The sequence below is a fragment of the Hyla sarda genome, chromosome 3 (genome assembly GCF_029499605.1).
Source record: "Hyla sarda isolate aHylSar1 chromosome 3, aHylSar1.hap1, whole genome shotgun sequence".
NCBI lineage: Eukaryota > Metazoa > Chordata > Amphibia > Anura > Hylidae > Hyla > Hyla sarda.
The window spans coordinates 324,149,625-324,163,023 of NC_079191.1; the positions used below are offsets into that span (position 1 = coordinate 324,149,625).

At 41.7% G+C, this 13,399-nt stretch overlaps 2 protein-coding genes across 7 annotated transcripts in view; one reads left to right on the forward strand and one right to left on the reverse strand.

Moving 5' to 3' along the window:
* Positions 1–13,399, reverse strand: part of ACOXL (acyl-CoA oxidase like) — a 555,195-nt gene that overhangs the window by 477,778 nt on the left and 64,018 nt on the right. Inside the window, exon 1 of one of the 5 annotated variants that reach the window (XM_056567225.1) lies at positions 7,793–7,933. The exons of the other annotated variants lie outside the window; for them this stretch is intronic. The gene's annotated coding sequence lies outside the window, so the exon portion shown is untranslated. Of the gene's footprint in view, positions 1–7,792; positions 7,934–13,399 lie in introns of those variants that run through there. 5 annotated transcript variants of the gene reach the window in all.
* The window catches only part of BUB1 (BUB1 mitotic checkpoint serine/threonine kinase), a 63,602-nt gene that overhangs the window by 46,694 nt on the left and 3,509 nt on the right, over positions 1–13,399 (forward strand). For both annotated transcript variants that reach the window (XM_056567222.1, XM_056567221.1), the window contains exons 18-24: positions 244–524; positions 2,926–3,072; positions 4,439–4,551; positions 4,636–4,797; positions 6,204–6,361; positions 8,927–9,104; positions 11,490–11,596. In XM_056567222.1, coding sequence (XP_056423197.1) covers positions 244–524; positions 2,926–3,072; positions 4,439–4,551; positions 4,636–4,797; positions 6,204–6,361; positions 8,927–9,104; positions 11,490–11,596 — 1,146 coding nt within the window. The remainder of the gene's footprint in view (positions 1–243; positions 525–2,925; positions 3,073–4,438; positions 4,552–4,635; positions 4,798–6,203; positions 6,362–8,926; positions 9,105–11,489; positions 11,597–13,399) is intronic.

Here is a 13,399-nt window from a genome sequence, read left to right on the forward strand (position 1 = left end):
ATCCCGGTTCCCCACTTCGAGCACTTGTCTTGCCTGCCCCTGCATCAAAATGTGGCTCTCTATGTTGGGGTGGTCTTCACATGGTAATGACCACTATGCATAATGTATGGTGGACTGAAAATCTGTCACATGAAATCTGGTCTGGATACGGAAGTGGTCTTCTCAACTGGTGGTCTTCAAAAGAGGATTCACTGTATTACGTGTGTGTGTGATACTTATTAATGTGTTTTTCTTTCTTGGTAGCCCTATTCAAGAACAAAGTCCTGAACAATCTAAGATAGCAGTCAATGTCCCATCGCCCTCCTCTTCTAGTATGTTCCCTGTGCAGGATCCACAGGTCGCTGTAGAGGCAGATGAAGTTGAGCAGACTGAAAAGCGCCTGGCAGCATGCAAGCTCTCAGATACCTTACAGCGCAGCTCAGTGAACATGGAAGACCCTTGGGGCATAACAACGCAGCCATTTACTGTATATGATGAAGAGCCTGAGCTGGCCATTGAAAAGCAAACAGAAGAAGGTGTCATAGGTCTGTATTATAATATAGTAACAACATTTAAGTAAATCAACCCTGTTTAAAGTGGACCTATCATATGTTTTGAGCTATACAAACTGCTGGCAGGCATATACAAAAATCAGGTAGGAGAGTCCAGCTTGCTAGACTGTAAATGTGGAATCTCCAGGCCCTGTTCCTCCAAATCATAACCACCTCAATGCCTGCATGATCTGTCCATTAGTACCCTCACCTTTTTTTTTTTAATGTTTTTAAAGGAAACCTTTTATATTTGGTTTGTGCAACTTACAGCCAAGACAGCCTCCCTTTTTACAATGATGTATGACTCTGAAAAGCTGCAGCCTTTCAGAGACCTTACAGTTAAAAGAACAGCCGATAAAAGGTCTAAGAGGTTAGAGGTGTGGTCCTTGACAGTTCTTACAACTCTGTGTCGTCATTGATTGACCGATCTCTCTCTCTGTGCAAATAGGGGGAGGTCTATTGATCAGTGTCAGCAGGTGGGACAAGCAACCAGGGACCTTCCTGGTAACTCCTGGCCAATTGTTTCTTCTGACACTTATCAGCATTACAGAGTGAATTATCAATCACTGTAATAAGAGTCTGTCCCTCTTTCTTGCTGCCCATGGTTCAGGCAGCATGAAACTGCTTCCAGTTTTCTTTACGGTGTTTTCACACGCTGGTAACTAGCAGCGGATTTCCCGCTGTGGAAATCCGCTGCTAGTTATGCTGTCGTTCATTAGAATGGGTCCCCAGACAGTCAGCAGTAGTGTCAGACTGTAGTGTAACTCGCAGTGGATTTCCAGCAGCGGGAGACCCGCTGCTAATTACTAGTTTGTGAATGCACCCTTAACCCCTTAAGGACTCAGCCCATTTGGGCCTTAAGGCCTCAGACAATTTTATTTTTACGTTTTTGTTTTTTCCTCCTCTCCTTGAAAAAAATCATAGCTCTTTTATAGGGGTGTGAATCGCCAAGAATTTGGTGATTCGATTCGAATCGCGATACCAGTGTGGCGATTCGATATATCCCGATATATCGCGATACCGTCTAGGTGACGATACATCGCGATATATCCCGATACATCGCCCACCTGGGAGCATTCATAGATCCCAATAGACGCCGCTGTCAGCTTTGACAGCGGCGATCTAGTACTCCGGTGCTCACTTTTCTCATGTTATCCCGTCCGGGCTGCAAAATAAAAAAAACACACTTTATCTTACCTGCCAACGAGCCCCCGGAGCTCCGGTACAGGTGTTCGGTCCCCGGGCTGTATTCTTCTTACTTCCTTTTAGCCCGGCACGTCACATGGAGCTTCTGCCTATCGCCAGCAGAGGCGGGACATCGCTGCGGCCAGTGATAGGCTGAAGCTCCGTGTGACGTGCCGGGCTAACAGGAAGTAAGAAGAATACAGCCCGGGGACCGAACACCTGTACCGGAGCTCCGGGGGCTCGTTGGCAGGTAAGATAAAGTGTGTTTTTTTTATTTTGCAGCCCGGACGGGATAACATGAGAAAAGTGCGCACCGGAGTACTCCTTTAATAGCCAGCCGCGGCGATCGCTGCATGCTGGCTAATAGCGGCCACCGGCTACTGAAATCAGCCGGGGGTCGCATAGTACGGAGCGGGCACGAGTCGGAGCCCGCTCCATACACCCAGAGCGACGCCGTGTCAGATCCGGCCTGCCCGGCTCCACAAATGTGGAAATTTTATCTCCTGATGCCCAGGACATGCTGTTCCGGGCATCAGGAGATAAAAATTCCACATCCCTAAAAGAATCGATTCAAAAATATTTTGAATCGATTCAGTATCGGCAAATGAAAAAATCGCGAGAATCGATTTTTTTCTTACATCCCTACTCTTTTATATTTTCATCCTTAGACTAGTATGAGGGCTTGTTTTTTGCACGACCAGTTGTCCGTTGTAATGCCGTCACTCACTTTACCATAAAATGTATGGCGCAACCAAAAAAAATACTATTTGTGTGGGGAAATTGAAAAAGAAAACCGCAATTTTTTCACGATGTACAATTTACGGTAAAAATGAAGTGTTCTTTTTTCTTTGGGTCAATACGCTTAAAATAATACCCATGATAACATACTTTTCTATTACTGTTGCAAACCAAATTAGTACATTTAAAATCCCCCTATTTTGAAGACCTATAACTTTTTTTCATTTTTCGGTGTAAGGGGTTAAAGGAGTTTTAGTAATGGATCTAGGTATACGTATCAGAGAGACTATGGCCCTGATTTACTATTGTAAACTCGACCTGTTTTGTTGGGTTTGTACGCCAGATTCTGGAAAAAAAAAAGACCAACTCTCCATTTTACTTAGAAAAACCGGAAAAGGGGCGTGGCCTTCGGGGAAAGGGGGTGTTTTTTACCTTTTATTGATATTATGTTTTTATATATTTTTTTCTCCAGAACAAGTAATAATTGAGAATGCCTGGGACGACAACCTGATTGCCAGTTTTTTGTCTCAGCTACCAACACCTCTTAGCTCCCTAAGTGGTTATCACCATTGGCAAACAAATGTCCCATCCTTTAAATTGAAAATGGAAGCAAAACTGGGTAAGTGAAGGCAGTATCTAGTTTATAACCAGACTTTAAGAAGTATAAACCTATGTAGCCCATCACCGATGTGCATGTGTTTACATATAGACCCTGTTATATTCTTCTAGCTTTCATAGCAAATTTTCCATCATGTTTATTGCTTTAGAACCTTTTGTGAGGGTTGGTATTAAAAAGGGGAACACTATCTAATGACATTTTCTTTAGAAACAATTGTCTGGGTATTACAATTGTTTCTTTATTCAGTATATTGGTATTAGCACTCTTACAACTTTCATGAATTGTATAACATGCATCCAAAAATCCTGGACAAAAGTCATTTCTTTGCATGCACTTCCATTGCCCATGTACAAAATATCTGCTTTTGGGGAGACCATACAACTGTGTGTTTTATGCCAGACTATTTGAAGATACCTACTTTACTGTTCCATAATCTCTTTGTTATTGGCCTTAGTCACTTCTCTCTTGTAGCTTTAAGGAGTCTAGGAGATGGAGTGATTCCTTCCAAAGTCTAACTGGAAAACATGTACCTAAATAGCATTCAGAATGTAAAGTCTTTTTCCTCAAAAAACTGTGGTATTAAGACATATTGTAGGTAAAGATTTTCTTTTTAAAGGAAATCTGACAGCTGGGTCACCCACACTAACCTAAATATACAGGGTAACAGTGCAGGTGATGCTGATTCCAATGCATTTTACCTGCATCCAGTGCAGCCATTCTGTTTTAATCCTTCCAAAGATATGCAAATCAGCCTTTCTGAGCAATGGAGGTTCCTTTTAAAGTGTACTAGCAATGCTTCTCTCGCCCACGTTGGCAAATAACCACACCCCTTGTGCATAACAAGCCCACTCCTTCTAAGAGGGCTGCGTTATCAGTTGACAGGGCTGACATATGAAACGCGTCACTCCCTGGCTCACCATATGATCCTACTTTTTGTAAAACATGGTCTCCATTGTTAGTGTACTCAGCCCATGTAGTACAACAAGTTGGATCAGGGAGAGAAGTGCACGTCTTCTGGCTTTATCTAGTGATTGTAGGGGGTCTCTGCAAAACTCTTGAAAATGTCTGTGTGATATGTCACACATTTTTTTTACTTATCACACGTGTGACAGTAACAAAGGATAAACCTCAATACAACAAAGATACTATTGTATATAAATTTAGCTTTGATTAAAAAATTACCTTATTTCTAAAGCCCTTAGAGATTAACTTTTGTTATATTTCACCATATTTCACCATATTTCATCAGTATACAGTCCAATGTATACAGCCCAAAGCCTCTGGTTAAAGAGCTAAAGAGATTTAACTCCTTAATTCTGCCATTTGTTTTTATACTGTCTGATAAAATCTGACTCCTGTTTTTCAGGTTCACAATCCTATTATGTTGATAATTTACTTGGAGAGGGAGCTTTTGCACACGTGTATCAAGCATCCAGATTTGATATACAGACGCAGAGCAATCAGAAAGTCATTTTAAAGGTAACTGTAGAAAGTTATATTTTTATGTGGTGAAAGAGGGACTTGGTAAACATTGTGCCTAAAACCCTCCTGTCTTATACGCAGGTTCAGAAGCCAGCAAAGCCATGGGAGTTCTACATTGGAACACAGATTACACAACGAATGAAGCCAGAGTTAAGGCATCTCTATATCAGTTTCCATTCTGCACATATATTTTACAATGGGAGTGTACTGGAGGGAGATCTTTACAGTTATGGGTCATTACTGGTAAGATATATGTGTGCACATATAATAAACCATTATACACACTTTTTTTAAACTGACTATAATGGGTAATTTATAGCACAAAGAACTGCCAAAAATGCCTGTATGTTTTCTATTGAGTTTGGCTTTTTTTTTTCTCTTGAAGGAGGAACTCTGGGACCCCCCAAAATCTCCTTGTGAATAGGGTGTGTCGACCATTGTACGAAGCAGTGGCCGACACGCGCCCCCCCCCCCCCCTCTCCCAATGCATCTCTATGGGGAGAGCTGGAGTGCTGCAATTGAGTATCTGTGACTACACCATTGAGCTGCATGGAGGGGGCATATCGGCCACTGCTTTGTGCGTTGATCAATACTCCTCTTTTCTTGCAGAGAGCCTGGGCAACTTACAGGTGATTGTGGGGGGTTCCAGTGGTCAGACCCCCTGCGATCTGACACTTATCCCCTATCCTTAAGATAGAGGATACTTTTTTATATCCTGGAGAACACCTTTAAAAATTGTCTCTGAGATTAAGAAAAATGATGACGTGTCTCGAAGACATTTCAAAAGTTTTGTTCAGTAGGGATTTCAGTGCTGAGACCCCTGCAAGTCTTTAGAGCAAGCTAGGAGAATCGTGTAATTAAGTGACTAGAGAGCTCCATAGACTTACAATGTTGCCATCTAGTGAAGCTGGACAAAGATCAAAGCAAGCCCAGGAGTGAAGTTCTTCCCACTCATTGATCAGAGAGCATCTAGACACTGAAACTTCGACCAATCAATACTTCTGACATGTTAAAAGTTTTTGTAAAAGACAGGGAGATGTTTTTGGGCCTCATAAAACTTTGGGAGAGATTCATCAAAGTGGAGCAGTTGCCCATAGCAACTAATTAGAGGTTCTTTAATTTTAAAAAAGGGCCTCTGAAAAATACAAGAAGCAATCTGGTTGCTGTGGGCAACTTGTCAACTTTCCCTCCGCATAGGTTTTGATACATCCCTTCCATTGTGTGCACGTAGTCTGAGACTCAAAAGGAGTTTATGTTCTCAGAACTCCATTAAAGAGTTACTCCGCTCCCCAGCGTCCACAAAATTCCACCTCACACCGGAACATTTTCCTGGACGCTGTGTGCGGGCTTCCGTGTTCAGGCCCGCCCCCTCGTGATGTCACAGCCAGCCCAATCAATGAAAGTCTATGGGAAGGGGGCGTGACGGCCGTCACGCCCCCTCCCATAGACTTGCATTGAGGGGGCGGGACGTGACTTCACATGACGGGGCGTGACGTAACGAGGGGGTGGGCGTGAACACGGAAGCCCACACACAGCGTTCAGGAACTCAATGTTCCAAACGCTGGGGAGCAGAGTAACCCTTTAAATTTCCTATTGCTTGGGTACATCCATGGTTAACACTGGCTTTGTTATTTTTATTGCAATTTTAGAATGCAATCAATTTGTACAAGAAGTTGACTGAGAAAGTGATGCCAGTGCCACTAGTCATGTATTTTGCTATCAACATCTTATATATGGTTGAGCAACTTCATGACATTGGTATCATCCATGGAGACGTCAAACCTGACAATTTTGCACTGGGAGAGAAGTAAGTTCTTTGACAGCCATGTCTTTGTATAATTTGCATTGTGTGTCTTTTGGTGTAGCATGACCATTCTGAAACTAGTCTTTGCGATATTGGTAAACGTGTACCTGCCTCATTTATTTTTACTCCATGTATGTCTTCTAGCAGTTGACATCCTGTATTCTGACAACAGAGAGGCTTTTGTGGTGACAAACAAAGAACAAAGTGCTCAAGCTCACCACCTTGTAGCAGTGCTCGGATCTATGCCCGGCAGGACATTCCAATGATAAGCAAAAGAACGATGACCCAGCACTTGGACAGACAGATTTATTGAAGATCACTGGACACAGGTAAAACCAACCATATCATCAGATGCGTTTCAAGTGCATGCGCTCAAAACACGTCTGATTATATGGTTGGTTTTACCTGTGTCCAGTGATCTTCAATAAAGCTGTTCGTTTTCCAAGTGCTGGATCATCGTTCTTTTGCTTTCCAGGCTTTTGTGGTGCCATCAGGGCATTGCATGAGCTCATCTGAGCACTTTTATTCAGAGTCAGCTAATTTGCACTGTTAATAAAACTGCTCCCACTCATAAAGTACATTAAAGAGGTTTTCTCATGAAGAACCTTTATCTATATGGATGTCATGCTGGGAAGTGTCCTACTTTGGAACTTCATCTATTAGCCAGAGCATAGAGCCACTAACAAAGAGCAGCTTCACTCTGGCCTACCTATAAAACATATGGATGCCTGTTTATTTTGGATAGATATAACATATATATCTTCAAATATTACATTTTGGCAGTGTAAAACATAATGATGATGGTACGTTTTTAGGAGTATTTGTTTTTTCCAGATCAAGTATAGCAACAAAAATTAGCACTTTTACAACAAATCCTATCACAAGTGTAAAAAAAATGCTTTACACCTGGGGCTTCTTGAAAATGGAAATTTAACACTGAGTGTGACAAAAATGTTGGCTGTTCCCAGTCAGATGTGTGTAAAATCTGGTGCATGTACAAAAAGGTGTCAGTTATTGTGGCATAAATGTGAGGGAAAGTTTACACTGATTAGATATGCTGCAGAAAATATTCAAACAATCTGCAGGGATTTCCGCACAACAAATCTTTAACAAATTGTGTGGATTTGTTACTGCTGATGTTGGTTTTTTTTTTTTTTTTTTTTTTTTTTTTAAGATAAAATATATATATATATATATATATATATATATATATATATATATATATATATTATATATATTTTATCTTTAAAAAAAACAAACAACACATCAGCAGTAACAATAATAAAATTGCTTTGAATTATGTAGTGAGACTTTTGTTGTGAATCTGCAAGTGATTCACAAAAAACTTCACAATACATTGCTTGGCATATTTAATGTAGACTTTACCATAAAGTTAATGGGGAAAATCTGCAATAAATCATGAACAATACTCACGTTAGGTCAATCTCATTGACTTGTTTGCTACTGTAATCCTCTACTAATTTTTCTGATGCAGGAAAAATCTGCAGTGGTACTGTTTTGTGTGAATTTACACGTACATATCTTCTGAATGAAAGGAAATTTACATAAAGAAAGTATAAACGAAAACCAACGCTCACACCTATACAGAAGAAAACAAGGTTTTAGTAGGCTACAGGGAGGAATTATGAAGGATTGAATGAAAGTGATATCAGTGATGTAAATGTGTCGGTAGAAGGAATGTGGACGGCATCAAACAAATATAGTAGAGTCTTAGTAGTAGGATGTCCAGCGAGGTAAACTACTCAGCTGAGCCAATTAATTAGAATCTGGCCGGGTGGTGGTGCTAGGATAAACCAAAAAAGGATAGCTAGTAATATCATAGGTAGAAAGAGTAAAAAGATATATCTGCACTCACCACCGGGTTCGGCACAAGACGGCAATGCCTCTGAGCGCACAAAGCGATGCCGTCTCTCTGATCCCGTGACCATCTCCACATTGGAACGTCTTGGGCCGAACCCGGTGGTGAGTGCTGATATGTCTTTTTACTCTTTCTTCCTATGATATCAGTGATGAATGACCAATCTGCATGTAAAGATGATACCTGAAGACTATTTTCCCACACATTTTACTTGTTTAGAATATGGGCAATATGTCAAGTGAAGGACATGGGGAGATGGCAATCATTACCTTGACAGTCTCCAGGCAGGAGATCAAACTCAGGAAGTGCGATCTTTACATACATCTTTACATAAGAGGCATAAGACATTCCTGAAAATAGTCCACCTCTCAGTCTGATTCAAAATGTATGGTGCATATTTAAAAAAAACACTGCATTAGGCCCCTTTCACAGTACTGTTATGACACGGTAGTGTGACGGCCATCTCCATGTCTTAACACCAATATGGCTGCTTCTCCAGACAGATATTCCCAGACTGGGAAAGCTGTGTAACTGCCTGTGGGGAAGCTGTGCTTGGAAAACGGTCACCTAGAATAAAAAAAATAATAAGCACCGGTACTCTGTCTTAAAAAAAATAAAAATAAATTGGTATTTGGACATCCCTACTGTGGATTCACTTGTCTGACTTGTTTCTATTTCTTTTATCTCAGGTTTATGGATAATGAATCTGTTAACCTGGACCTTTTATCCCATGGACTGGCACTGATCGATCTAGGTCAGAGTATAGATATGACCCTCTTCCCCAAGGGAACAGCATTCACTGGAAAGTGTGAGACATCAGGATTTCAGTGTATTGAAATGCTCACCAACAAGCCATGGAATTATCAGGTACAGTGCTGTGTATTCTTTCTTTTAGGTTGCTCACTATATTTGTTCCCAATTAGCTTTAAAGGGAACCTGTCCCCATTTACATGCTACCTGACCCATGAGTCATCAGGAGTCCCCAGTGGCTTCTGCCTGCCCCACCAAGCTTGACTGATGGCCCTGTCCCCATTTGGGTACAAGCTGAGATTTAATAATAAAGACTGGTGGGGTGGGGAAAGTCTGGCGGGTACCACCCTAAAAACTTGTGGTTCAGACAGCATGAAAGTGATGACCGGTTTACTTCAGACAGTTTCTTGGATGACTGCTTCAGCTGCCACCGAATAGCCGTTTACGGTGCCCCGTGAGCTACGGTGATGGTCACTCACCTGTCCTCGGGGCTCCGGCGCATCCTCTTCGGGATCCTCTGCATCATCGGCGCTCTCCATCGACGTCATCACGTCGCTGCGCACGCCGTCCCGTCATCCAATAGGAGCGGCGTGCGTAACAACGTGATGGCGGCGACGGAGAGCGCGGATGCCAGGGAAGCAGAGGCCTTGCCAGAGCGTCGGGGACGCGGTGACAGCGATGGACGGCGACATCCCGGGCAGCAGTGACGAGCGGTGACGTCCGGAGCGGCGGGGACAGGTGAGTACAACTTCCTCTAACAGTGGTCTACAACCTGCGGACCTCCAGATGTTGCAAAACTACAACACCCAGCCGTTGGCTGTCCGGGCATGCTGGGTGTTATAGTTTTGCAACATCTGGAGGTCCGCAGGTTGTAGACTACTGTCCTATACTTTACATTGCACGGATCCCTCATTGCACGGATCCATGAGATGGTTTCAACAAACGATGGTCCGTTTGGAACGGATTACCATCGTATGTTGAGGGACCACTGTACATGGATTTTGTCATGGAATCCATCCAGCTCTGTCCTAAGGAGTTGTGCGCAGTGACATGGCTGGCCATATTCTTGGACCCTCTCTTCTTCCTTTGTGCCTACAGAGCTGTGAACGTCTCCACTACATGCTGTTACACCACACTATAATTCTTTTCATACATCTGTAGATCTGTGTTACTGATGGTTTCTACAATAATATTGATGTATTGTGATGCTGTGTGTAATGAATAAAGATCATTGGCTTGGGCCCAAGGACTACATGGTTACACTTATCAATGGGATTTCTTAGAGAGTTCCGTCTCTTCCATTCAGACATGTTAGAGCATATAAAAATGTCCCACTGTCTCTTGACAGCAAAATGTTTTCTTCCGTATGGGAGGAAGGATTTGCATAGCTGTATGGTGCCACTTTTTAGAATCTTTCAGTCATTGCTTGGCAAAACTTAAAGGGGTATTCCGGCTTTATACATCTTATCCACTATCCGATGGATGGATGGATAGATAGATATACAGACATGAATGGAGGTGGCGTGACATCACTAGGGGCCGTGACGTCACGTCCCCATCTCGGAGGCAGCGCCTGGCACAGAATGCCGGGGGCTGCACAGAGATCGTGGGGGTCCCCAGCGGCAGAGTCTCCTAGGACTGTATCCACCTTTTCCAACCCACCGGAGCACCTGAAAGCTGAACTCCTTTATGCAGGAAAAGTCATCAACTGCCGAGCCGAGAAGTTTGTGACGAATCAAATTTACTGTAAGTTCGCTCATCTCTAGTAACCACCATTAACTCCAGGAATGGTACAGTGTACCATCCTTGTCTGCAGCTCTAAGTAGCAAATACAGCTGACAGATTGCCTATAAGGATTGGTCTGTGGCTCCTGTTCTATTATATATGTATATATTTGAGCGATGAATTGTGGTGGAGCTCCATAAACAGGTTTGTTCTAGTAAAGTGTAACTTCTATTATAAAACTATGCTTAAACTAGCAACTAGAGCTCAATTATTGCTGCAATTATTGATGTGTATGGCAGTAGCATAGCTGCACTGTCCTTTCCTGCTTCTGGTGCTCTCTATCTCTAAATAGTCATACCAGATGCCGTACCCAGGAGGCTTACAGTAAAGGTATATACAGATAAATAGCAGCGGGAGCAGCCTCCTGCTGCTTGTACTTAGCTGGCAGTAGCAGGGGATGATATAGTTGCCCCTGCACACTTTGCTGTTTCCAGTGCTGTGTATCTGTAAATAGCTTTTACACGTCGTACCTTTTTTTTTTTTTTTTTTTTGTCTGTCTTTCTCTTGAAGTTACAAAAGGTATTAAAATTCCCTGAATGTTTTTAATAAGAACATTTTGTAAGCCCGTTTACAGAGAGGTATTTGTCATGGGACCAAAGGGATCATCTTTCTCCTTGCTATGCTCTATAAACGTTTAAGGACATGGGATTGTTATTGTTATTATATTGTATTTCTTAATTGCAATAGTCCTATTTTCTCCTTTATATCCCCTTATAGACTGACTACTTTGGAGTAGCGGGAACAGTTCATTGCATGCTATTTGGCAACTACATGAAAGTCCGTGAGGAGCATGGGGCATGGAAGACAGAAGGCAATTTTAGAAGGTCAGTTATATTAGTTTTATTTATATATTAGTTCTATTATTCTTGTATATCATAGCTACATGGATAAAGATCAATTTAAAGTCTCTGATGGGGACCACTACTGCTTTCCAGGAGAAAAAGGTTCTTAAAAATGCTCAAGGACCTTTGACACCGCTAAGAGGTTTCTGTAACTGAAAATCGGACACTGCCTTTGAGTTCAGTCATTCTTTGCTAAAAATGCTGTTTGAGATTTTCAGTAAGGGCAATCTCTGAGCGGTGTTAACCCCTTAAGGACCAAGCCCATTTTCACCTTAAGGACCAGAGCGTGTTTTGCACATCTGACCACTGTCACTTTAAGCATTAATAACTCTGGGATTCTTTTACTTTTGATTCTGATTCTGAGCTTGTTTTTTTGTGACATTCTACTTTGTTAGTGGTAAACTTTCGCCGATACTTGCATCATTTCTTGGTGAAAAATTCCAAAATTTGATGAAAAATTAGAAAATTTTGCATTTTTCTAACTTTGAAGCTCCCTGCTTATAAGGAAAATGGACATTCCAAATAAATGATATATTGATTCACATATACAATATGTCTACTTTATGTTTGCATCATAAAGTTGACATGTTTTTACTTTTGGAAGACATCGGAGGGCTTCAAAGTTCAGCAACAATTTTCCAATTTTTCACAAAATTTTCAAAATTGGAATTTTTCAGGGACCAGTTCAGTTTTGAAGTGGATTTGAAGGGCCTTCGTATTAGAAATACCCCACAAATTACCCCATTATAAAAACTGCACCCCTCAAAGTATTCAAAATGACACTCAGAAAGTGTGTTAACCCTTTAGGTGTTTCACAGGAATAGCAGCAAAGTGAAGGAGAAAATTCAAAATCTTAATTTTTTACACTTGCATGTTCTTGTAGACCCAGATTTTGGATTTTTACAAGGGGTAAAAGGAGAAAAATCCTCTCAAGATTTGTAACCCAATTTCTCTCGAGTAAGGAATTTCCTCATATGTGTATGTCAAGTGTTCAGCGGGCGCAGTAGAGGGCTCAGAAGAGAAGGAGCGACAATGGGTTTTGGAGAGTGAGTTTTTCTGAAATGATTTTTGGGGGCGTGTCACATTTAGGAAGCCCCTATGGTGCCAGAATAGCAGAAAACCCCCCACATGGTATACCATTTTGGAAACTACACCCCTCAAGGCACGTAACAAGGGGGCCAGTGAGCCTTAACACCCACAGGTGTTTGATTACTTTTTCGTTAGTCGGATGTGTAAATGAAAAAATAAATGTTTTCACTAAAGTGCAGTTTTTTCCCCAAATTTGCCATTTTTACAAAATGCCCCCCAAAATTTGTAACCCTATCTCTTCTGAATATGGAAATACCCCATGTTATGACATAAAATGCTCTGCAGGCGAACTACAATGCTCAGAAGAGAGGTTACATTTGGCTTTTGGAAAGCAAATTTTGCTGAAATGATTTTTGGTGGGCATGTCGCATTTAGGAAGCCCCTATGGTGCCAGAGCAGCAAGAAAAAACACATGGCATTTATTTTGGAAACTACACCCCTCAAGGAACGTAACAAGTGGTACAGTGAGCCTTAACACCTCACAGGTGTTTGACAACTTTTTGTTAAAGTTGGATGTGTAAATGGAAAAAAAAATTATAATTCAAAAAAATGATGTTTTTTCCCCCCCCAAATTTTATATTTTTACATGGTGTTATAGGAGAAAATTACCCCCAAAATCTGTAACCCCATTTCTTCTGAGTATGGAGATACCCCATGTTTGGACGTCAAGTGCTCTGCTGGCGCACTACAATGCTC